At 38.0% G+C, this 26,969-nt stretch overlaps 1 protein-coding gene across 2 annotated transcripts in view; it reads right to left on the reverse strand.

Moving 5' to 3' along the window:
• The window catches only part of PTN (pleiotrophin), a 97,044-nt gene that overhangs the window by 19,284 nt on the left and 50,791 nt on the right, over positions 1-26,969 (reverse strand). For both annotated transcript variants that reach the window (XM_068550114.1, XM_068550113.1), the window contains exons 2-4: positions 4,947-5,062; positions 3,872-4,045; positions 1,540-1,701 (exon numbers count right to left, since the gene is read on the reverse strand). In XM_068550114.1, the coding sequence (XP_068406215.1) occupies positions 1,540-1,701; positions 3,872-4,045; positions 4,947-5,061 (451 nt within the window). In that variant the 5' untranslated portion in view covers position 5,062. The remainder of the gene's footprint in view (positions 1-1,539; positions 1,702-3,871; positions 4,046-4,946; positions 5,063-26,969) is intronic.

Below are 26,969 nucleotides of genomic sequence, written 5' to 3' on the forward strand. Positions count from 1 at the left end.
TGTCTCCAGATGAGTGACATTTGTACAGTTGGCACACGAACTCAGTGCACTGACCCTAGCCCCACGTCATGCCTTCCAAATACGCACTACAACCGGCAGAGGCTTCCATGCTCCGGAAAGAGCAGCCTGAATCCTAGACATGCACCTGCAGGCCCACTCTGCTTCTAGCCATCCTCAAGTTGGAGGTAACCATCTCTATGGACCACCTCATCAGAGGCTAAAAGAGTGGGGCCTGTGAAAGGGGTCCTTCCTGACCATCAGCGGCAAGTCAGCCAATCCTCCCCAGTTTCTGGGGATATTCTTATATTCATTTATTATGGATTTCATGTTCATTTTTCTGAGTTTCTCCTTATAATTAATCTAGCCAGTATGAATTTTCAGGTCCATTTTAGAATCAAAACTGAGCAAAGGCCAAGGAGATATTTTAATGCAGAGTTCACTGAGGCCCACTGTATTATTCACTTGCTAGGGCTGCCGTACACCGAACCAAAGAGTACGTGGCTTAAATAATAAAATTTATTTTCTCACACTTCTGGAGGCTAGAAGTCCAAAATCGAGATGTCAGCAGGGCTGATTTCTTCTGAGGCCTTGCTCATTGGCTTGTAGATGGCTGTCTTCTCCCTGTGTCTTCCCATGGTCTCCCTCGTGTGTCTGTCTGTGTCCTAATCTCCTCTTCTTATATGCCAGTCATATTGGAATAGGCCCACCCATATGGCTTCATTTAACTCTAATCTCCTCTTTAAAGGCTCTATCTCCACATACAGTCACATTCTGAGGTGCTGTGGGTTAGGACTTCAACATTTGAATTTTGGGGGAAATAAGTCAGCCCATACAACAATGAAATGAAAGAGTTTAACACCTCTTTGTCTTCCCTCAGCTGGGATTCTATTTGTATGAAACCATGGCCGTGATATTTGGTTTGGTTTACTTTCTCCAACATGAGAGCAGAGTCTGACTTTCTGGGAATGGATAGAAAGAGCTCTACGTAATTCTGAAATTCCATGATAAATGTAGTTGGTAAGCTAATCTAACTAAACAAATATAAAGGCTCTGAAAAAAATATTAGAAATACAGAACCTATCAAGTTATGTGGTAGAAAAAGGAAAAATATAAAATAATTTAACTGATTTCATGAAAACTATATATGTTGATAATCTAGGAGAGGCTTGATTTTTAATTTTCAGCCTCTTGATCTTTCTAAGTTTGTCCATACTTGTCAGGATGTAGTCCTGATTTAGGGCTTGAAATATATGGTCACCATGCAGCTGTCTTAATTGGCCTGTTTTGCTAAGTTGTTTATCTGTGCACGGAGACTGTTCCTGTCCCCCCAGCTGCGCAGAGGACTTCAATTTGAATTCATCAACTGCCTGCTGAAAAGTACTTGTGTGATGCTCAGTATATGAGCTTTTTTCAATCCCTTTCTAAAGGTAATTCACCCAAGATTTCCTTCTGGAAAATTTGAGTTTGCACATCTGAAGATCCTGCCTGAGTCCCTCAATCCACTCAGATTAAAATTATGCTTCAAAGGCAGGAACCTACCTTGAGGTTTGGGCTTAGTCAGTTTGCCACAGGGCTTGGAGATGGTGACTGTCTTCTGACAGTCGGCGTTGTGGAGGGCTCGCTTCAGGCTTCCAGTTCTGGTCTTCAAGGCCGTGTTCAGGTCACATTCTCCCCAGGCCTGGAACTGGTATTTGCACTCCGCTAGAGGCAGGGTAGGACCAAACAGAAATCTGTGAGTTCCTCTTGGAGTGCCATGAAAATAGACACTTTTGTTAACTTCTTGTAGTGAGGTAATTGTAGGTTCACATGCAAGAAATAATACAGACAGATCCCATATACCCTGCACCCAGTTTCCCTCAGTGGTGATATCCTGCATAGCTATAGTCCAATAGCACCACCAGGAAATTGACGTGGACACAGTCCGTAGACGTTATTTAGGTGTCCCCAGTTTCACCTGCACTGATTTGTGTATATGTACGTGTGCACATTTAGTCCTCTGCGACTTTATCACATGTGTAGGTAAGAGTGAGTACCCCCACCGTTAGTATTCAAACAACTTCTAACACAAGGGTCCCTTGGGTTATCCTTTTACAGTCAGAACTTAGCTTCCGTCTTCCTTTCCCACCTCCTTAACCCTTGGCAATTACTAATCTGTTCTCCACCTCTGTAATTGTGTCATTTTACGAATGTTATATAAACGGAATCATACAGTATGTAATCTTTTGAGACTGGCTTGTTTTGCTCAGCAAAATTTCCTGAAGGTCCATCCAAGTTGTATTAATCAATAGTCTGTTCCTTTCATTGTCGAGGAATCCTCCATGGTATGGATGTACCCCAGTTTGTTTACCCATTCACCAGCTGAAAGATATCTGGGTCATTCCCAACTTTTGGTAACCACTAAAGCTGCTTATACATTCATGTATAGGTTTTTATAAGATCATAAATTTCCATTTCTCTAGGATAAATGCCTAAGAGTGAAACCACTGCATTGTATGGTAAACACAAGTTCAGTTTTGTGAAAAACTGCCATACTCTTTTCCAGTGTGGCTCTACTATTCTGTCTTCCCATCACCAATGTATGAGTGATCTAGTTTCTCTGCATCCTCGCTAGCAATTGATGTTATTTCTAATCTTAGCCATTCTGATAGGTGTGTAGTATATAGTGATGTCTCTTTGGTTTTCATTTTTATTTTCCTAATGGAGAAAAGCTGTTGAACATCTTTTCAGGTGTTTATTTGCCACCTATATATCCTCTTCAGTAAAATGTTTGTTCATGTCTTTTGCCCACTTTCTAACTGGATTGTTAGTTTTGAGAGCTCTTTATATATTCTAGGCATAAGACCTTTAAGACACACTTTTTAAGACATTTTGCATGTAGTCCTTTAGGGTACCCATATACAATTTAAGATCAAATGTATCTGAATTTCACCATGCCTTTATAGAATTTACCTCCATTCATAAAAAGTTATAACCCCAAAGGTTATAGAGAATGAAAAAGATATAGTGCGTATATTCATTATCCTTCTCCATTGATCAATAGGCCAAAGCACATTTCTGTAAACCAGTGAGAATATTTGGGGCGTTGTGTCCCACTATAGCTGAGAAAGGCAAAGAATCTAGAATGTGAAAAAACAGGCAATTTGGGTGTTCAATGGTGGGTTTAAAGTTGGAAGTGTGAAAGATTCCTTCTCAAATAAGGAGATGAGGTCAGCATGAAACTGGCAATAGTCAGTGAGAGAAAATCTGTGAAAAGTGGCTCATAGCAGCCCTGCTGGATCTGGTAAGTAAATCTATGAAACAGTGTGGAGAGTGGGGAGGGAACAAAAGAGAGAGAGGGCCTGGAAGTAACAGAAAGAGATCTGGAGGAGGAGGAGAATAAGTAAGAAAAGAGGAAGGGGAGATCAAAGGAATCTAGAAATAGAAGAAGGGAAGAGAACACTGCTAGGAGGGATCAAGGGCATATTTTCTGTCCGTTTTGGTAAGATAGTGGCCTCAGTCAGGGACTATTCTGACATGCCCACCGAAAGGAAACATGCAGCAACATCTGGAGATATTTTCAGTTGTTGCATTTGGTGAGGTGGGGAGTGCCACAAGAAACTAGTGGGTAGAAGTCAGAGATGCAGTTAAATATCCTACAATGCACAGGACAGCCCTCCCTCCAGGACACAAAAACTGTCTGGCCCCAAATTCTGGTAGAACTGAAAATGAGGGACGTGGGGTTAGGCAAGATGCTTGGTTATTTTGCATCTGATAAAATAAACTTGTGAAAATAATAAACAGAGTCAACCTCCAAAAGATGCTTGATGCAAGAATGACAGAATTATCTCAGGGTGGAAGATTAAATCAATAGGACAGAAGGGGTGGGATTTACCTCCAAATTGCTTTTTCCAGTTGCAGGGGATCTTACATCTCTGGGTCTTCATGGTTTGTTTACACTCAGCTCCGGTCCGGGTGCCCTCCCGTGTGCCCAGCCCACAGTCCCCGCTGGTGGGCACACACACACTCCACTGCCATTCTCCACAGTCGGACTTCTTCACTTTCTTTTCTGAAAGGGAGGAAGGAAAAACAATCAACGTCCAGAAAACCCTTTAACTCCTAGATATAACCAAGTTAATTCCTGAGCTCCATAATTGCATGGTTGTGCTTTTAACCTCTATCTTCAGTGTCCAGTAAAGAGTAGGAACTCGATAGGTATTAGCTGAATGGTTGAATCAACCAATGACCAAGAGAATGGAGAAAGAGACCTAAGGAGCTAGAACTAATATTCATTTAACTCTTACTATGTGCCAGGGACTGTGCTAAGTGATTTACTGACATCTCCTTTTAGAAGCAAACATTTCTGAAAAAGAGAAGATGATCAAAGTCAGCTAAACCTAAAAAATGAGAAAATATTCTTTGAGAAGTAACAGTTGTCAGATTAGCCATTTCAATGCATGTCAATGTTCCTTTCTCTGTCTTATAGATGGAATAGCATAAATTAAATGTGGTGGACCACAGATGTAATAGACTCTCAGCTCCACAACCTCCTTTTGACATTGGGAGTGACACAGAAAAGGTGCTTTATCCTCTCTAAGCTTCAGTTTCCTCCTTTGTAAATATGAGATAAAACAAAACTTGCTTGCAGGACTCTTTTTAAGGAAGAGTGTCAACATAAGTAAAACACTTGATTGCTGGTCAATTTTCTGAATGTTGTAGCTGTTAATATGATCATTATTATTTCAGTCAATAGTTAATGATCACCACCTATACTTCAGGACTTAGAGTGGGGGGTGGAATCAGAGGGGATGTCACTTAGGTTCCTCTAAATACTTGGAAGGAAGGAAGGTGGGAAGAAAGGAAGAAAGAAAAGGAGGGAGGGAGGGAAGGAGAAAAGACAAAAATCAAGTAGTTGGATTAGATGGATGTTAATCAATGAAGAGTTTTGTGTTCATAACCATATTGCTTACCTGGTTTCTCTTTCTTTCCTGCTTCAGCAGTATCTACAGCTGCTAAAATGAAAATAAATGCCAGGAAGGCAGCTGCAAATTTTCGACGCTGCTGCAGGTACTGTTGAGTCTGCATTCTAGGAATAAACAGAGAAACAGAAGAAGGTGGTGTCAACCTAAGTAACTATAGTCATCCTTATAACTCCTGACAATTCCCAAAAACAACCATGGTGTTGTAGCCCATGTGGATAATCTGAATGGACACAATGAATGGATTACCTGTGCAAGTATATGTTTGCTGTTATCTTCAGATGCCTCAATAATGACCAACATCTCAGATTTTTTTTATCGTTTCCATGATCATGATTAGCTTATCATCATAGTTCTATTATTCATTGGTCCACTGAAGAGTAAAGCCCAAAACAGAAGAAGAGCTAGCACACCTTCGATCTATAGCAAAAACACTTCTAAACTCACATGTGCTGAAAATCCTCTAAATTCTAGGATGGAATGAAGAGTTTACACTTACTCATAATTTGAAATTTGAATAAAAATCCCAGGATAACATTATGAAGACTCCCTTAGAACTTGAAGTCATTTGCGACAGCCTAGTGTCAGGTATGATTGCCTTGCTAAGCAAACTTGGGAAGTCTCAGTTCAAGCCCCGGGACAGCCCACTTCTTGAAGCTACACCAAGTCACTGGCTGCAGCAACTCACCTGGCAGTCATTTATCTCTATCTGGTATGTTCATGGTGTTTTATACTTCATATAAAAATGACAGTAATAACGTATGGTCATTAACTCTGAGAATTTTTCTTCCAGAAGTATAGATTGTATAGATTGTTTAGATAATTTTACATTCTCATGAATGTAAACAATAAAACGTCACACATATAAGGGATTGAGATCACTCTATTCTGCCATTTGCTTTTCCTCATTCAAACACATCTATGAAATGATGTCCTTGTCCGTGAATTTTTCCCCTTTCTGTGACATTGGAAATGCTATCCCTTATTAGTGTTTTTTTAATTGATGACTCTAGGTTCCATTGTATGGATGAAGCATATTTCATCTATCAATTAAAGTTAGTGTTTTGGTCATTTGGTCCTTTCAACGAATCGTACACCCTAAATAGCTACTCAGCATCTCCATTACTTTCTAAAATCTAAAATTAGGTGTTTTGTTCTTCCTCTCAATGCTAAATTTTTATAACTATACTTCACTGATGGTCAGACAGAAAAGTTCCTACTGATGCTGAGACTTTTCCTATGACTCTCATTGGACATGAACTATATGAGAAGCCAGTCTGGATGTACTGGTTGGCAAGTCTTCTCAGAGTTGAGTACCCTGGTGCATCTACACTACTATACATATATCACTTAGCCATGCGTCATTTACAATTATTAGGTGTAATGTGAACCAAGGTGAAGGTCTTCTGTTGTTTTCTCCAAAGGCTGTCCAAGAACATACTCTCAGTGACTAACCACTTTGGAGGCGGAAACTTTTCATTTGAACTTTCTTAAAGGGTAAGTTAACTTTTAAATTCAGAACTTTAAAATTTTAACGTATTTCTTTCCAAGTTGGAACACACCTTTATGTTTCATAATTACCTTCGAATACCTGAAATATTTAGATTGTGAATTAGATGAGAATTCAGAAATTTCCATCATGAAAGCACAGCTCTTGAGAGAACTTTCTGACCAAGCAATGGAGAGATGCTTGCAGAGCCTGGTAAAGAAAGGTCACTGAGGAAACATGGCCACTTGGCAGAAACAGAAAGAACTCTTCCATAAATAACACACACGCACAGAGTTATTAATAGAAAGGTGCTATTGCTGGCTATTTTAACCTCAGCATTTCTAGTTTGACATTGCTAAGTTCTTACTTTTATAATTATTTTCAAAAAGCTTTCTCTCAATCAAGTTAAATTCACTTAATTTCAAGAAAAAAAAATCCCACATGGGCCAGAATTTGCTGACCAAAAATTTCTTTTGAGTCATAGAATGGTCTATTAAACAAGTGATCTTAACTATAGTGGGAGCAAAGAGGAAGGAAGGAGAGAGGAACTGGGATGAGAGTTGGAGAGTTGGTAGAACGGAAGTGCACTCTAGTCTATGTTATTTCTCCTATTGATTCAGAAAAATTCGGAATCTTAATCAGTGGGCAAAATGTTAATTTCAGCTTTTAGATGTTCTAAAGAAAAATGCATGCAATTCCATGTGTACAGGGAAAATGTGTAAAGTATGTGATCAGCAATAGGTGTGAGTTGGAGAATCTTCTCAACCTCTTTTCCCTTCCCTCCTGTTTTGCCTACCATTCTGCTTAAGCTTCTATTTTGATAGCTTAAGATTTTTCTGGGTAGAGCAAATGAAAAAATGGTTATTTAAAAGAAGAGAGTAAGGGAGTTTAGAAAAGAGATGACTCAAATTATCCAAAAGCCCAAATAGCATGCTGGTGCCTTGGTACCGTGGTAAAAACTTGAGTAATTAAACATGTGTAGATAACAGTTTCCCTTGCTTGTGGTATTTGCATAGTTGATTGTTTATTTGTCCTTAGCATCAAGCAAAGGCAAAAGCATCTGTATATGGTTTAATCCTACCTGCTATCCAACAGATGCTAGATGAGCACAGAGGCAAGAGCATTGACCTTAAGGAAGTGGTCAGGATCATGACTTATTTTTCACATGGAGGGAAATAAAACAGTGGCAGAATAAGCCTTGCTAAGTCAGCTCAGTTCTTTTGAATAATTTACTTATTTTCACCCCCTCCTACTGCCATCTTGTGTTGTACTTGCTCTGACAGATTTAATTTCATAGGGTTTAATGGTTAAGTTGAAGACTACCCTAGATGTCTGTTGTCTGGAAATTATTGTTGAGTTATCTCAATCACTAATAAGTACGAAGTTCAACGTTTCTGAAACCAAGTTGGTTTCTGAAACCAACTCAGGGGAAAAGTGTTAATTTATTAAATCCTGGTCACTTCTATAGAGAAATTGCTGATGAGAAGGAAAAGAGAGCTCTCCTTTCCTTTAGCATTTTAATAGGATCTAGAATTTTTAAAGATGATTAACATCTCGTGTAAACATAAAACAAGAATGCTGGAATCTGTCTCTTAGTGATCTGTTTGGAATGACTAATATAGGATTTGAAGGCAGAAGCTTTGGCTTAAACTTCAGCTCCACCATATAATTTTTGGAATGTTCTTGGGCAAATCACAACCATTTGAACCACTGTTTTGACATCTACAAAGTGGGCTTGATTATAACAACAACTTGAGAGGTTTATTGTGAAAATGCAAGATGTAGACACAGAGCTAACCCAGAATATCAAGAAACATTTGTTGTGAAAATGCAAGATGTAGACACAGAGCTAACCCAGAATATCAAGAAATATATTATTAGTTGTTGAATAAAGTTAATTCACCCCTACACTCGTATTACTTACTAAAAGGAAGTACTTCTTTTTATTAAGACATAACAAGCATGAGACTTTAAGCTGTCTAAGATCATCTAAAATCAAAAGATAAAAATTTTAAAAAACAAAAAAGACAGAGATATGATTTAATGCCAACTAAAGATTTGTTCAGCTTTCTAAGGATGCAAATTTGTTCAGCCTTTTGACTTCTTAAAAAGTTAAAATAAACTCAAGGACCTTCATCCCCAGTATTTCTTTGGAGTTCGCTGAAGTAAAGAGACTCCATGTTGAGAATTAGGGAAACTGTTGATGTCATTTAACATGTATGAAATGAAAAAAAAATCTAACTTTGCAACTGCATAAGCCTCTTGTGTGGTGAAACTATTCTACTGCCCTCTTTATTTCAAGTACCTAGGATAGGACCCCAGCACTTAGTTGCCACTCAGTAAAATTTTTGCCAGCAAAAATTATTGCCAAAACATGGTATCAAACAGAGGAATTAATATTCATGCTAAAATGATGTCTCAGCCCTTTGCCTATACCATGGGATATAAAATTCACTGAAGAAATTGGGCTGGAAACAACCAGAATCTAAAGCAGTTTCATACATACAGGAATAGTCAGTGAATGATTTGCAATGCTTCTGCATCATATATTACACATCGTCAGACTTTTCTAGATATTTTGTGATCTACCTGCCTAAATTTCTGTGAAAAAGTAATTTTTTTCCTTTTTATAGGTCACTTTTCTTTATTTTCACCAACTCTTCTTCAAGTCATAATCCTCATATTGATTTATTTTCAAATGGTTTGGTCATTGCCTTAGATTCCTAAAGTCTCATATAAATAGCCATTATGTTTACAATGGAATCTTTTGCTAAATCAGACCTTCACTTTGACCTTGTTAAGCTTATTTAAACACTAAGGCTTGAAAAGAATGTGTCCCAAGCACGTGTGTGCATGACCTCAGGTACACTCTACTCACACCCCAGAAATGAGTTCAACAGTGTTCCATCTTTGATTTGAACTAAGTGCATTATCAATTAGATGGATAAAGAAGGACATTCGCTTAATTTTGTGTAACTCAATAAAAACAAGCAACTTTCAGGCTGACATATTTTCATGGCATGGTGGCACCTGCTGGAAAAATGTGATATTTTAAGACATTTTCTTTAGACATCTATTCACCGATTTTTAGAGCACCTACTAAGGGCCAGGTGTATGCTGGGCATGGGAACATGATAAAAGAATATGATTCAGCCCTCCCCCTAAAAGAGTTCTCTCTATCTGGGAGAAAAGGGAGAGAAATGATTCACTATGGTAAATATCATGAAAAGTTTATACACATAGTGCTAGCTCAGTACATAGGCTCAAGTGATAATTTTGCTTAGCAAGGTTGAGTGAGGTAGAGGGCTGGGTATATTTTATCTTTTTTTTTTTTTTTTTTAATAGTTGAAGTCTTCTAAATAAAGAAAAGAGGGAAGGAAGGGAAATTCAGGCAGAAAGGACCAAATAAGTGAATATGAGGAGATGATGTTTATAATACATTCAGTGACAGAATGTGATTGGAATAGAGTGTACCGTAGCAAGAAACAGTGGGTGGACCTCAAAAGGAGAAAGATGAAATAAGTTAATCCTGGGAGCTGTGAGGGAGGAAGATAGACAGAGTTATTAACTGGTCTGCAGAAGTGAAGCAAGGAAAGGTCAGGGAGGGAGGAAAAGGCTGCATGTTGTATAAACGTGACTAAAACCCTAAATTACCACCAAAGGGGCAGCCTCAACAGCCTACTCAACAGTTCATCCGGATATCTTTAATATAGTACATTTGTTACCCTTTTGGCTTTGTTTTTATTTTTGTTTATCAGTTTTGTGGCTGTTCTATGTACTTCGGTTCATTTTGGGGTGTTTATTACCAAAGTACCATAATTGGAGTCAAGAATGAGCTCCAAGACTCAAAAACTTCATACACACACACATTTAAAAATCCCTTCTGATTTTCATTAGAAAAGTAAAGTTGGGCTAAAGCAGTGATTTTTAGAGCACTGGTGTTTCCAGGAAGAGGTCAAAGGCTGCTGCCAGGCGTTAAAGGATCCTGAAAATGTGTGTTGAAAGCCACCCCCTGTGCCCATAGCTCCCACGCTTATCTCAGCTTCAGCTGGAGCAGGTCCTCTTTAACTACTTTCCTTAGTGGCTTCCTTGTAAGTTTTCGTTTGTCAAGAAAGAAAAATGTATTTAAAAGTCACTGGTCTGGCCAATCTCAAGATCTACCCAGTAGGGGATATGATGGTACAAAACAGTGTTTTTTCAAAAGGTAGAAATGGGAAAATGTCTCAAGTAGGTGATGTAAATATGAAATATATTTGAGTATGCAAAATGCCTTGCTTGTGGTAGCAAAAATAGGAATTTTACAAGTGTGTATTTTAACTATTCCATACTTTAAAGTTGGACATGATTATGTCCTCTTATCAAAGATCAAACACACATTATAACAAGTATGATTACAAATATGAGGAAAATATGTCAGAAAATCATAAGGCATTAAAAACAAAATTTTTAATACTGTGGGAAGAGAAGGGCCTTTGGAGTCAGCCAGATTTCTTCCATATAAACTTCGTCACTTATGATATCTGTGATGTGGACAAAGCAGTCACTCGCTTTTACTCTCAGTATCCTCCTGTAAGAAAATTTAGAGTTTCATCATGCAGGCTCGTTGTTTGTTTAAAGATCACAATGAGAGGAGACCTTCAAGATGGCGGAGGAGTAAGACGCGGAGATCAACTTCCTCCCCACAAATACATCAGAAATACACCTACACGTGGAACTGCTCCTACAGAACACCCACTGAACGCTGGCAGAAGACGTCAGACCTCCCAAAAGGCAAGAAACTCCCCACGTACCTGGGTAGGGCAAAAGAAAAAAGAAATAACAGAGACAAAAGAATAGGGACGGGACCTGCACCTCTAGGAGGGAACGTGAAGGAGGAAAAGCTTCCACACACTAGGAAGCACCTTCACTGGCAGAGATGGGGGTGGGGGGTAGGGGGGGTGGGGGGGAAGCTTCGGGGCCGTGGAGGAGAGCGCACCCACAGGGGTGCGGAGGGCAAAGCGGAGAGACTCCCGCACAAAGGATCGGTGCCGACCAGCACTCACCAGCCCGAGAGGCTTGTCTGCTCCCCCGCCGGGGCGGGCGGGGCTGGGAGCTGAGGCTCGGCCTTCAGTCGGATCGCAGGGAGAGGACTGGGGTTGGCGGCGTGAACACAGCCTGAAGGGGCTAGTGCGCCACGGCTAGCCGGGAGGGAGTCCGGGAAAAGGTCTGGAGCTGCCGAACAGGCAAGAGACTTTTTCTTGCCTCTTTGTTTCCTGGTGCGTGAGGAGAGGGGATTCAGAGCGCCGCCTAAACGAGCTCCAGAGACGGGCGCGAGCCGCGGCTAACAGCGCGGACCCCAGAGGCGGGCATGAGACGCTAAGGCTGCTGCTGCCGCCACCAAGAAGCCCGTGTGCGAGCACAGGTCACTCTCCACACCGCCCCTCCCGGGAGCCCGTGCAGCCCGCCACTGCCAGGGTCCCGTGATCCAGGGACAACTTCCCCGGGAGAACGCACGGCGCGCCTCACGCTGCTGCAACGTCACGCCGGCCTCTGCCGCCGCAGGCTCGCCCCGCCTCCTGCATATCCCTCCCTCCCCCTGGCCAGAGTGAGCCAGAGCCCGCGAAGCAGCTGCTCCTTTAACCCCGTTCTGTCTGGGCGGGGAACAGACGCCCTCAGGCGACCTACACGCAGAGGCGGGTCCAAACCCAAAGCTGAACCCCGGGAGCTGTGCGAACAAAGAAGAGAAAGGGAAATCTCTCCCAGCAGCCTCAGAAGCAGCGGATTAAATCTCCACAATCAACTTGATGTACCTGCATCTGTTGAATACCTGAATAGACAACAAATCATCCCAAAATTGAGGCAGTGCACTTGGGGAGCAACGATATATATATTCTTTTCCTTTTTCTCTTTTTGTGAGTGTGTATCTGTATGCTTCTGTGTGTGATTTTGTCTGTATAGCTCTGCTTTTACCATTTGGCCTAGGGTTCTTTCTGTGCCTTTTTTTTTTTTAGTATAGTTTTTAGCACTTGTTATCATTGGTGGATTTGCTTTTTTGTTTGGTTGCTCTCTTCTTTCTTTCTTTTTTTCTTTTTTCTTTATTACTTTTTAACTTTTTTTATTTTTAATAATTATTTTTTATTTTAATAACATTATTTTACTTATTTTCTTTCTTTCTTTCTTTCTTTCTTTCTTTCTTTCTTTCTTTCTTTCTTTCTTTCTTTCTCCCTTTTCTTCTGAACTGTGTGTCTGACAGGGTCTTGGTGCTCCAGCTGGGTGTCAGGCCTGTGCCTCTGAGGTGGGAGAGGCGAGTTCAGCACATTGGTCCACCAGAGACCTCCCACCTCCACATAATATCAAATTGCAAAAGCTCTTCCACAGATCTCCATCTCAATGCTAAGACCCAGCTCCACTCAACGACCAGCAAGCTCCAGTGCTGGACACCCCATGCCAGACAACTAGCAAGACAGGAACACAACCCCACCCATTAGCAGAGAGGCTGCCTAAAATCATACTAAGTCCACAGACACCCCAAAACACACATCCGGATGCAGTCCTGCCCACCAGAAAGACAAGATCCAACCTCATCCACCAGAACATAGGCACTACTCCCCTCCACCAGGAAGCCTACACAACCCACTGAACCAACCTTAGGCACTGGGGGCAGGCACCAAAAATAAATGGGAACTATGAACGTGCACACTGCAAAAAGGAGACCACAAACACAGTAAGTTAAGCAAAATGAGAAGACAGAGAAACACACAGCAGATGAAGGAACAAGGTAAAAACCCACCAGAACAAACAAATGAAGAGGAAATAGGCAGTCTACCGGAAAAAGAATTCAGAATACTGATAGTAAAGATGATCCAAAATCTTGGAAATAGAATGGAGAAAATTCAAGAAAAGTTTAACAAGGACGTAGAAGAACTAAAGAGCAAACAAACAATGATGAACAACACAATAAATGAAATTAAAAATTCTCTAGAAGGAATCAATAGCAGAATAACTGAGGCAGAAGAACAGATAATTGACCTGGAAGATAAAATAGTGGAAATAACTACTGCAGAGAAGAATAAAGAAAAAAGAATGAAAAGAATTGAAGACAGTCTCAGAGACCTCTGGAACAACATTAAACACACCAACATTCGAATTATAGGGATCCCAGAAGAAGAAGAGAAAAAGAAAGGGACTGAGAAAATATTTTAAGAGATTATAGTTGAAAACTTCCCTAATATGGGAAAGGAAATAGTGAATCAAGTCCAGGAAGCACAGAGAGTCCCATACAGGATAAATCCAAGGAGAAACATGCCAAGACACATATTAATCAAACGATCAAAAAATAAATACAAAGAAAAGATATTAAAAGCAGTAAGGGAAAAACAACCAATAATATACAAGGGAATACCCACAAGGTTACCAGCTGACCTTTCAGCAGAAACTCTGCAAGCCAGAAGGGAGTGGCAGGACATATTTAAAGTGATGAAACAGAAAAGCCTACAACCAAGATTACTCTACCCAGCAAGTATCTCATTCAGATTCCAAAGAAGAATTAAAACCTATACAGACAAGCAAAAGCTAAGAGAATCCAGCACCACCAAACCAGCTTTACAACAAATACTAAAAGAACTTCTCTGGCAGGAAACACAAGAGAAGGAAAAGACCTACAATAACAAACCCAAACAATTAAGAAAATGGTAATAAGAACATACATACTGATAATTACGTTAAATGTAAATGGATTAAATGCTCCAACCAAAAGACATAGACTGGCTGAATGGATACAAAAATAAGACTCATATATATGCTGTCTACAAGAGACCCACTTCAGACCTAGGGACACATACAGACTGAAAGTGAGGGGATGGAAAAAGATATTCCATGCAAATGGAATTCAAAAAAAGCTGAAGTAGCAATTCTCATATCAGACAAAATAGACTTCAAAATAAAGACTATTACAAGAGACAAAGAAGGACACTACATAATGATCAAGGGATTGATCCAAGAGGAAGGTATAACAATTGTAAATATTTATGTACCCAATATAGGAGCACATCAATACATAAGGCAAATGCTAACAGCCATAAAAGGGGAAATCGACAGTAACAGGATCATAGTAAGGGACGTTAGCATCCCATTTTCACCAATGGACATATCATTCAAAATGAAAATAAATGAGGAAACACAAGCTTTCAATGATACATTAAACAAGATGGACTTAATTGATATTTATAGGACATTCCATCCAAAAACAACAGAATACACTTTCTTCTCAAGTCCTCATGGAACATTCTCCAGGATAGAGCATATCTTGGGTCACAAATCAAGCCTTGGTAAATATAAGAAAATTGAAATCATATCAAGTATCTTTTCTGACTACAATGCTATGAGACTAGATATCAATTACAGGAAAAGATCTGTAAAAAATACAAACACATGGAGGCTAAACAATACACTACTTAATAACCAAGAGATCACTGCAGATATCGAAGAGGAAATCAAAAAATACCTAGAAAAAAATGAGAATGAAAACACGACATCCCAAAACCTATGGGATGCAGCAAAAGCAGTTCTAAGACGGAAGTTTTTAACAATACAATCCTACCTCAAGAAACAAGAAACATCTCAAATAAACAACCTAATCTTATACCTAAAGCAATTACAGAAGGAAGAACAAAAAGACCCCAAAGCTAGCAGAAGGAAAGAAATCACAAAGATCAGATTAGAATTAATTAGAAAAAAGTGAAGAAAACGATAGCAAAGATCAATAAAACTAAAAGCTGGTTCTTTGAGAAGATAAACCAAATTGACAAACCGTTAGCTAGATTCATCAAGGAAAAAAGGGAGAGGACTCAAATCAATAGAATTAGAAATGAAAAAGGAGAAGTAACAACTGACACTGCAGAAATACGAAGGATCAGGAGAGATTACTACAAGCAACTGTATGCCACTAAAATGGACAACCTGGAAAAAATGGACAAATTCTTAGAAAAGCACAAGCTTCCAAGACTAAACCAGGAAGAAATAGAAAATATAAACAGACCAACCACAAGCATTGAAATTGAAACTGTGATTTAAAATCTTCCAACAAACAAAAGCCCAGGGCCAGATGGATTCACAGGTGAATTCTATCAAACAGTTAGAGAAGAGCAAACACCCATCCTTCTCAAACTCTTCCAAAATATAGCAGAGGGAGGAACACTCCCAAACTCATTCTACGAAGCCACCATCACCCTGATACCAAAACTAGACAAAGATGTTACAAAAAAAGAAAACTACAGGCCAATATCACTGATGAACATAGATGCAAAAAATCTCAACAAAATACTAGTAAACAGAATCCAGCAGCACATTAAAAGGATCATACACCCTGGTCAAGTGGGGTTTATCCCAGGAATGCAAGGATTCTACAATATACGCAAATCAATCAGTGTGATACACCATATCAACAAATTGAAGGATCAAAACCATATGATCATCTCAATAGATGCAGAAAAAGCTTTTGACAAAATTCAACACCCATTTATGATAAAAACCCTCCAGAAAGTAGGCATAGAGGGAACTTACCTCAACATAATAAAGGCTATATATGACAAACCCACAGCCAACATTGTTCTCAATGGTGAAAAACTGAAACCATTTTCACTATCATCAGAAACAAGACAAGGTTGCACACTCTCACCACTATTATTCAACATAGTTTTGGAAGTTTTAGCCACAGCAATCAGAGAAGAAAAAGAAATAAAAGGAATCCAAATCAGAAAAGAGGAAGTAACGCTGTTACTATTTGCAGATGACATGATACTATACATAGAGAATCCTAAAGATGCTACCAGAAAACTACTAGAGCTAATCAATGAATTTTGTAAAGTAGCAGGATACAAAATTAATGCACAGAAATCTCTTGCATTCCTATACACTAATGATGAAAAATCTGAAAGAGAAATTAAGGAAACACTCCCATTTACCATTGTAACAAAAGAATAAAATATCTATGAATGAACCTACCTAAGGAGACAAAAGACCTGTATGCAGAAAATTATAAGACACTGATGAAAGAAATTAAAGATGATACAAACAGATGGAGAGATATACCATGTTCTTGGATTGGAAGAATCAACATTGTGAAAATGACTCTACTGCACAAAGCAATCTACAGATTCAATGCAATTCCTATCAAACTACCAATGGCATTTTTCAGCAAAGTAGAACAAAAAATTTCACAATATGTATGGAAACACAAAAGACCCCGAATAGCCAAAGCAATCTTTAGAAAGAAAAAGGTAGCTGGAGGAATCAGACTCCTGGTCTTCAGGCTATAGTACAAAGCTACAGTAATCAAGACAGTATGATACTGGCACAAAAACAGAAATATAGATCAATTGAACAGGATAGAAAGCCCACAGATAAACCCACGCACATATGGTCACCTTATTTTTGATAAAGGAGGCAAGAATTTTACTGTTTTAAGGAATTTTTACATAAAGTGGTGTAATGTTCATTTTGAATAGGAAGTTATATGTCAAAGATACATATGTCAATTCCTAGAGCAACCATTAAAAGAAATAATTCAGAGTTACAACTTAAAAGAGTAGAAACATTAAAGTAGGAAACTTAAAATAAGGTTTGATTAACCTAAAATAATCAGAAAAGGAGGGACAAAGGAACAAGGAACAAATGGGATAAAAAGAGATAGCAAGAAAGTATGTGTAAACCTACACATATGAATAATTGCATTAAATACAAATAGACGAAATGTATTAATAAAAAAACACAGATTGTCAAAAGAAAGAAACAAGCAATACTGGACTGCATGCTATCTACAAAAGACACATTTTAATAAATAAATAAATAAATATATATGTATATATTTAAAGTTAAAAGCTAAAGGATGGGAAAAGTTATTCCACAAAACCAGTCATCATAAAAAAAGCTAGTATGGCTATAGTAGTAATAGTCAATGTAGACTTCAAGTCAGGAAGAATTAACGAAATAAAGAGAGACATTTCATAATTAGAAAAAGTATCTATTAATCTAGAAGGCATAATACCAAATGGATTTATATATAATAAAATTTCAAAAGACATGAATTACTCACTGACAGAACTGAAAAAAGAAACAGACTAATCCAGAATCATAATCTAAGGTTTTAAGCACTCTAATTGGTATAAGTAGAAAAAAATTCAGTATGAATGAACTTGACTTGATACCAAAACCTAACAAGGACATTACAAGAAACTATAGACCAACACACCTCATGAACATAAACATAAAAATCTTTAAAAAATATTAGTAAATCAAATCCAGTAAATATTTTAAAAAGCTAATAAATCATAACTAGTGGTGTTTATTCCAGGATGCAAGGCTGTTTTAACAGCTGAATGCCAATGTATTTCATTGCATTAGCAGAATTACCAGAATAATGCAGAAAAATCATGGGATTATTTCAACAGATGCCGTAAAAAACCTGAATCAAATCCAACACTATTTCCTGATAAAATAATGATGCACTAAAATTAGAAAATTGCTCTAATAGCTTTGTTCTTCTTCTTCTTTTTAACAGGCATAAAAAAGTTACCTAAGTATGTTCAGAGTCTTTAAGGAAAGCTTCCAGAGGAGACTAATTTTGAGTTTAATCTCAAATAACAGATTAGTTTAGAGAAAGAAGAATATGCAGGCAAAGGACTGCAGGTTTGAGAAACTGTGATATATTCCAGGAATCAATGATTAGTTTTAAATTGCTCAAGCATCAGTGAGAAAAGTTGAGAAATAGAAAAGAAACTAAGAGATGGAAGAGACTAATCTTGATGTTTCTTGCTTGTCATATATAAGGGTCATGTGAGAAATGTAATGATGTTTTACTTTAGGAAGTATGGAGCTATGAAGAATTTTGAGAGAAGGAGGACCAGGACCAGCTGTGAATCTGAGAGAGCACTCAGCAATCGGTAAGCAGAGTGAATGGAGGATGTGAGCCTAGACTCAGGGAGGCTTAGACAAGGGCAGTTGACATAATCCAGGTGAGACACTGAGAAGACTTACACTGTGACACTGGAAAGGGGATAGAGAGAAGACCAAAAAAAGTTATTTAAGAGATAAAATTTATTGGACTTATCACATTAATTGAATGTAATATGGAAGGAGAAATCTAGGACATCTCCCAGATTCTAATCTTCAATGTGGAGGTAGGTGCCAACATAGACAATATGGTTTTAAACAGATTCATAAGTAATACACACTCAGATCTATCCTAAGGACAGTATTCTCAGCAACCAACGTGTATTAAATCTCAGAATATGTATAATAGATATTTATATATAATATAGTTAATATAGTATCTATTAATATATTAATTCTCAGACATCTGATTATTTAGGTTCTTTCACTAGCCTGACTTTTCAGATTAGTAAAAAAAAAAAAAAAAAAGCTTAAAGATGTTAAATGACTAAGGTTAAGTAAGGAAAGGTAGCAAAGATCTGTTTGGACACACTGAGTTTGAGGTACCAATAGGATATGTGAGTTGAAAGAGATAGTAGTTATCGATCTAAGAGACCACAGAGTAAGAAGACACAGAGTAAGAACTGAAGACGTACACAAGACGTGAGAATTCTAATTCTTACATAAGTGAATCGGGGGTAGCAACAGAGCAGTAAGAGGCAAGCAAAGGAAGTTGAATCATGGAAACCAAGCAAACAGGAAGTTTTGAGAAGTAAGAAATGATGAACAGGGTTAAATTCTAGAGATAGGTGCCTATGGGAATTAGCAATAAGAAATCACTGGTAACACTGAGGTATAGTTTAGCAAAATTGTGAAGTTAAAAAAAAGTACATAGCTGCTTCTGAAACAATCATTAAGTTAACATTAGTTTAGAGACTGTTTCTTGGCCAGTGGGTATCTGTGTGACTCCGCCGAGTTATTATGTTAGAAGAGCCTAATAAATATTCAATGTGACATAATGGAAGGCCCTGAGAACTGCCGCAGTGTAATGGAAAAGACTCTGTCCAAGAGTCAAGGGACCAAGTGCCTGCTCAGGGAACTGCTATGACTCAAAAGGACGGCAAAGACAATGACTTGTGTCAGAAATAGGATCCCATGGGACTCTTTCAGGTAATTTGGATTAAAGAAAGGAATCTTTTACTCATAAAGGCATAAGAGAAATAAGACACCATCTCACTGCTCTTGGTTGCGATTCAAAGTGTGCTAGGCACTGGATACTTTGAGTTTTTCTGAAGCTCTAAGCCGCTCTTCCGAACCCCTTGCTCCACAAAGCACTCCTCGAAGGACAGCAGCATCAGCAGCACCTGGGAGCTTGCTAGAAATGCAGACTGTCAAGTCCCACCCCAGACCTCCTGAGCTAGAATACTCATTCTAACAAGGTCAAGATCCCCAGGGGATATTGAAAATTTGGAAACACTTCTTCTAAACCATAATTTCTTTAGGAATAAAAAATGTAAATATTTGCTTACTATTTGATTACTTGTTTAAATTATTTATGGTCCAATTTCTTCCAATAATTTTAAGGTACCTTTTAAAATATATACATTCTAGAAAGATGAAAAAATAAAAGTAAAGAAAAAGGCAAAGGGAAAATAAGAGTAGGGAAAGATAATAGCCATCACGGATTAAAGGCTTCGCTCTGTGCTAAAAGCTTCATCTTTTATCCTCTCAACATTAGAAAAGAGTCAATATTATTTCAGTTTTACAGGTGAGTAAAACATAAGTTAAAGAATCTAGGTAACTTGCCCAAGATCACAAAGTGTTAGAAGCAGAGTTTGTAAGTCAACTATATTTCAATTAAAAAAAAAAAAAAGAATTTGAACCTAGACTAGTTAAAACCAAATTAGGTCTGTGGTCTTAACCACAAAGTTGAATAGAGAGGTTAAAATACAAAATGCCCATGATGTACTCTTTTATACTTACTAATAATTTACCAACATTTGGTTTTATACTTTCTAGAAGCTGATGTGGAGAGAGAATACAAGAACCACATCCGTATTTAATTCTCTGCCCATCACAATGCCATTTGTGCAGTAGAGGAGAGAGCTATCACTACTTTTTTGAGGAGCTATACATCCTTGTAAAAATGTGAATTATGTAAAAACTCTAGATTACATTTTCTCACTTTGCAGGAATCCTTGAACATACTTAGTGACAGTCTAAAAATGAATGACTTGAAGGCAAATAATTTCTAAAAGCAAAATTACAAATAATTTTACCCCCCAAAATGTGTGTGTATGGAAATAGATAGATGTAGATATAGATACATAACTCCTGCAAAGATATTAGAAATCCTTGTCCTTAGTATAGGTACCAAAGTGGATGGAGCTGCCTGACTTCAGAGTTCCTAGTTTTCTCCTCTGTCTGTAGTTTAGGGCCTATGCTAGGTTAGGATGGAACAGGAAAGATCAAAGAGCCTGAAGGTTACCCTCTGTACACACCCACCCCCAACCCATGAGTGATTTAAAATCCCTTCCTACACAGTTCCCACACTGCTAGGAAGTGTCCAGATGGGTACTAAGACACCTGAAGGTAAAGATGTGATGCATGTTTTCTTGGTTTAGCTTGCAAAGGCTGGGTTATTAATGCCTGGTTCCATACTAGGAACAAAGTGCTAGAATAATGAAACAATTGCCCAGGAAGCCATTTGGATTGAAGTTAGCCTCTGCTTCAAGAACGGAAGAGCTGAAACTTGCCAGCTTTGATTTGCACGCCTTTCAGCTACTATTTCCAGCCAATTCAGTTCATACAACTCCAGCTTTCATTTAGAGCTGAGCTCATTGACTAAAAAAATAAAGAAGCATGGAAAAAAAAAAAAAAAACAAGAAAAGAAATCAAGGAAAGGCTTAATTGATTATGCAGAGTGTTGCTTTGGGAAAGAGGAAAATCTTGTTAGAAGCCTAGCAAACTCACTTCATTAGGGACCTAGTGACATCTTCCAAAACCAGAACATTACATCAGGTTAGTTTAAAACATCAAGTGACCTTGTAGTTTGGTAGGGATACCTCACCCCCATTCATTCTGTCTGCCTCATTCTTTGCATTCTTCATCATATTTTATCAACGGTGAAAAGTCTGCTACTAAAAAACATGCTGAAAGAGATGTAACATTGGAAACGAGAAACATCAAAATCAGGCGTTGTGATTCTGCTCACTCGCCTTGTCCTCTAAAAGCCCACTTTCTGTTTCTGCTTACATGGTTATTTTCACCTCGTTTCCACATCCTCTTCTCTCATACACATAGTTCCTTCCACTCATTCTTCTTTCATCTAATGATTCACTGAATGCACTGTTGGTAAAGGAATGTGGACATGAGTATCACATCTCACGATGGTTCGTGAGAATCAATTGCTTCTTGTTCCTTCAGAGATCCTGTGAAGTCCTTCTGCATGGTTTCCATGTCAAAAAAGGAGGTTGTGGATTTTTTTTTCCTTTTTTTGGAAGCATCAAATGCCCCACTTACTGAACTCCATCCTTTCTAGAAATAATTAGCCTGAGGGCTAAAACTACCATGGAAATTTATAAAAGAGTGACAAAGAGATCAAAATGGTTCCTTCATGCCAAATAAAACTTATTTAGTTGTGTGAGAAGGTGGCTAATAATAGTGATCTTAGGGCCATAGAGTATCTGGGTTTCAGGAAATTTTGACACATTCTGAAAACATACCTCTTGAGTAAGACAGCGAAGTTCCAGTCAGGCAATAACTCTGTGAGGTGGGTACACTGTGAGATAACTATCCATTCCACCAGAGAGTGCTTATATTGAAAGGGAAAAAAATCTAAAATCAGTAATTTAATCTTCCATCTCAAAAATCTAGGAAAAAATTCAAATCCAAATTAAATACAGGTAGGGACTTCCCTGGTGGTGCAGTGGTTAAGAATCCACCTGCCAATGCAGGGGACATGGGTTTGATCCCTGGTCCAGGATGATCCCACAGGTCGCCGAGCAACTAGACCCGTGCACGGCACTGCTGAGCCTGCGCTCTAGAGCCTGCGAACCACAACTACTGAAGCGCGCATGCCACAACTATTGAAGCCCACATACCTAGAGCCCGTGCTCCGCAACAAGAGAAGCCACCTCAATGAGAAGCCCGCGCACCGCAACGAAGAGTAGCCCCCGCTCGCCGCAACTAGAGAAAGCCCGCGCACAGCAACGAAGACCAAACGCATCCAAAAATTAAATAAATAAATAAATAAATTTACAAATTAAATACAGGTAGGAAATAATCAGGATCAGAATAGAAACTGACAAATAGAAAAGAGGAAAATAATAGAGGAAGTCAACGAGATGCCCACAAGAAATTCACAGAAGATTCTCTCTTTAATTCTGTTCTGTAAAAATCTGTGCAAATACTTGGAATGAAAACATGAAAAGGATTGTAGTTAATGTGCAGGCCACTTAAAACTGGGGGAACTATCAAATCACACTGATGATAAATTCAAGATTAATTCTATTCTTAATGGACTACAATGTTGACTTGAAATAAATGAATTAAAAATTAATAATGATAACTGGAAAGTCCTGCATTTGAATGTATTTAAATCAATAACTTAAGCAAACGGCAATAACTTGCTTCACAGTGCTTCACAGGATACAGTGAAGTGTTTATTGGACTACAAGCTTAATATATACAAATGGTAAATATGGGTGGAAAAACGAAGCTAATGAGCAATCAGTACATTCTATTTTTAAGAAGCTCAAACAGAAAATTCTTCTTTATATGAGCTGGAATCTCTCCACCATAAATTTCATTTAATTTTTCTCAGAGGTAAATGAGGTGAATTCCTGGCAACTCTTACATAGACAATAGGATACAAAATTAACTCTGATTATAATATGTCTAACATGACGATGACAGCAGGGAACAACACTCAAATAGGTTAGAGGTTATTACCCTGCAGCTGCAAATTTTAACTAGATTTAAAGTAGTTGCTAACCTAGATCATATTATTTCTTTTAAACCATAAAATAATGTCTTGTTCTACTAGCTAATAAATCCAGAAATTTTATATATCTATAAAACTGTGTTCTATACATCTTTCAATCTCCATACTTAGTAACTACCTAGGTACTCAGCAAATATTTACTGAATGAATAAATGAATAATGTTTAAAAGACTGACCAGCCAAACCCAATGAAACAGTATCACATGGTTGATACCCTTAGGATATTGATCATTATCTTTTGAATTTCATATATAATTCTACAGGTTTGGCTATTTGGTTTTCAGGTCCGTAGTAAATTAGAAGGAAGAAAATAAATGCTATCACCAAGTATATCAGTATCAGCATAAAGATAAAGGAAAATATGGGAAAATTATTTTTAAAAACTCATATGCACATATGAGTCATTTAGGATAGAGTCAAATAGCCTCCAGCAACTCAGTTTTCCCTGATTGGAGCACCCAGATGTCACAGTATTGATATCTGCAAGACAGCTAATATCATCAATGTACACCGATGTTTCTTATATGTGATCAACAACATAGAAAAGTATGCACAGTAGCTTTACAAGGCTACATCTACAAAGCTAATGAGCTGAAAGGATTAGTACATAAAGGCATAAACACTCAGCTCTCTAAAAAACACTCCAAACTCCACTATTCATAGGTAGTTGCTTCCTATGGGAGGCTGACAGCCTCAGTCTCATCACACTTTTAGAAAACCCCCATAGCAACTTAAGTTACTAGCTTCCAGCGATTCTTATTTTCACCTCAATTATCATAACACATCAGAGCTGTAGAATGAGGACATTAACTCCAATTTATGGACATGTAAACCAAATGAACACAAAAGAAAGTGAATCAGGAGAAACTGAGACCAGTCTACTCCTTAAAGGTTAAGATGTTGTTTTCCACTCAATCATTCACTTAGACTGAACAAATTGATGGTGTGAATGTGTACAACACACCAGGCACCAGGTCAAGTGATGCAAATGTAGAGATAAGGCAAACCTCTTCAGAAAACAGACACATAAACAAATTTGAAGGAGTATTTTCAGAATGAGTTAAAAATTGAAAGGTCTGATATGTTTAAAATACTATATATATGGTATTAAATTTTTTCCTTTAAAGCACTTTTCATTTTAAATCACTAATTAGACTAAATAACTATTAACTACTTTTCAACCCCAAAATGGTATGATTCTATCTTGTTCAATTCCGCAAAACCACTGCGGGATAAACAATGGCAGGCACTGTTAATCTGCAGTTAATAGACTATGAAATTGAAGATTTAATAGATTGCATAACTCACCTCAAACCACACAGCTAGTTAGTAGTGAAGCCAGATAAGAAGTTAACTTGATTTGAATCCTAATTATTCGATTTACTATATAATATGTCTCTTCCATGTTTTATGACGAGAAATCATCAGCTATCCCATCTCATAGCTTGAAATCTCATTCTAGTCGTATGTTTACAAAGGAGCATACTGAATAAACAAGACTTGTTCCCCATATGGTATAATAGCTGCTGTTCTGCTAGTAGTTTTTCTCTCTCCTCTCTTGACGTTCCACAGTCACAATGTGTGAACGAATTCACTGTTAATCTCTACTTGCAGTGCTTCTTTTAAATAACTTCTGTTTCCAGAGGACTTATAAAAAGGAATTTATGAATTACCAAATGTAAAGCTTGTCAGCTATTTTGGGGTCGACATGGAGTTCCTTTCTGCTTAGGATGTGATCTAAGTACAAACAAAATGTACCTTTTTTCAGAGAATTTTGGAAAGAGGAGTGACCTTAAATTGATCCTTCAGCTCCTAATCCATCAACTAGAATTTATTTAGTGTTGTTATGTACCAGACTCTGTGGACATACATACATACATACATACATACATAAATAAATAAATAAATGTAACATATGACCCTTATCCATAAAGAAAGTAAACTAAAACTTGAAGGTTTTCATGAAGATGTAAATGTAGCTCCTTTGCTCAGTATGACAAAGTGTCCCACGGAATTAAAAGCCTTATGCTGTATGTGCTTCTCAAAACGCTTACAATGTGGTCCACTCTGAAGCCAGGGAGACCTATTTACTAGCTGATTTCTTTTCTTTAATACATTTTTCCAAATTATATAAGGTGCATATGATAATTATTATCAACTGTGGACTCTCCCCACAGAAGACCAACTAGAAAAATCTATTAACTAAGCAAAGCTAATTTTACTAAACCTACTACAGTAAGGAAGCTATAACCTTGACCACATCTCACTGTCTCAGAAGGAGTAGATTCGGGAGGATATTTATAGATTTGGGGGATCTGGTCTCAAGTAGTTGAAGTCGAATCTTTCAAGGCAAGGAATTGACTAGGACTGAGTAAAGTTCATAATATAAAGGTTTAGTGAAGCAAAGGTCATAAAATGAATCTTGATAAGTGAACTGTTGTTTACTATGCAAACTCTTTAACCAGGTATGAAATCTATTGCTCTAATGGGAGAAAAATTTACCCAGAAAAGTAAACTATGTATTTGGATATACTGGCTTTCAGGAATTTTATGAAGCATCAAAGTTATGACTTGGTTTTATAGCCCTATCTTCCTAGTGAAATATTTCCTAGAAATATGGGAGTAAATCAGAAGCTCTGCCTGGCTTCATCCTCAGTGTTGCTCCTCACTTCCCAGTTCACTTACATGTTAAGTATGATTTGTGATTATTTTTTATACTTTAGAGGATATTTGACCACATTCTAGGGGCCTCCAATGAAAATCAGTATATTTAATTTGGTGTGGTGACCTAAAAATCAGGAATAAATGTTTGCATAGAGACGGAAAGAAACATTCATTTGAGGAAAACAAAATTTTCATTTGCAGTTTGGGAAATTTAGAAATTTGGTTTTCTCAAGAAAACTAAAAATGCATATAAATTTATTTATTTTATTTATTTATTTTTGGCTGCATTTGGGTCTTCATTGCTGCACGTGGGCTCTCTCTAGTTTCAGCGAGCGGGGGCTACTCTTCGTTGCGTTGCGTGGGCTTCTCATTACGGTGGCCTCTCTTGTTGCGGAGCACCGGCTCTAGGCGCACGGGCTTCAGTAGTTGTGGCATGCGGGCTCAATAGTTGTGGCTCGCAGGCTCTAGAACGCAGGTTCAGTAGCTGTGGTGCACGGGCTTAGTTGCTCCGCGGCACGTGGGGTCTTCCCAGACCAGGGCTTGAACCTGTGTCCCCTGCATTGGCAGGCGGATTCTTAACCACTGTGCCACCAGGGAAGCCCAAAAATGCATACAATATATTCATTAATACTGATATTATTACAGGATATCATTTTCAGTAACAGCACAAAAACAGCAGAATCAGCCCTTCTGCTGAATGGTGGATTTAATTTAAAGAAAAGAAAATAATATAAATCTGCACTTTCTTTTGCTTTCCTCCCCACTGAAACAAGTTGAGATGACTATTTATTTTGCACTTAAATGCAGGTGCTATACTAAAGCTTTGTATACACATATTCTTACTTAATAGTCACAACGATCTTGCAAAACAGGTAGTATCATGTATCATCGCCATTTTACAGGTAGAAAAAACAGAATCAAAGAGGTTAAGCATCTTGCCCAATTCATA

This window comes from Eschrichtius robustus, chromosome 8 (genome assembly GCF_028021215.1).
Source record: "Eschrichtius robustus isolate mEscRob2 chromosome 8, mEscRob2.pri, whole genome shotgun sequence".
NCBI lineage: Eukaryota > Metazoa > Chordata > Mammalia > Artiodactyla > Eschrichtiidae > Eschrichtius > Eschrichtius robustus.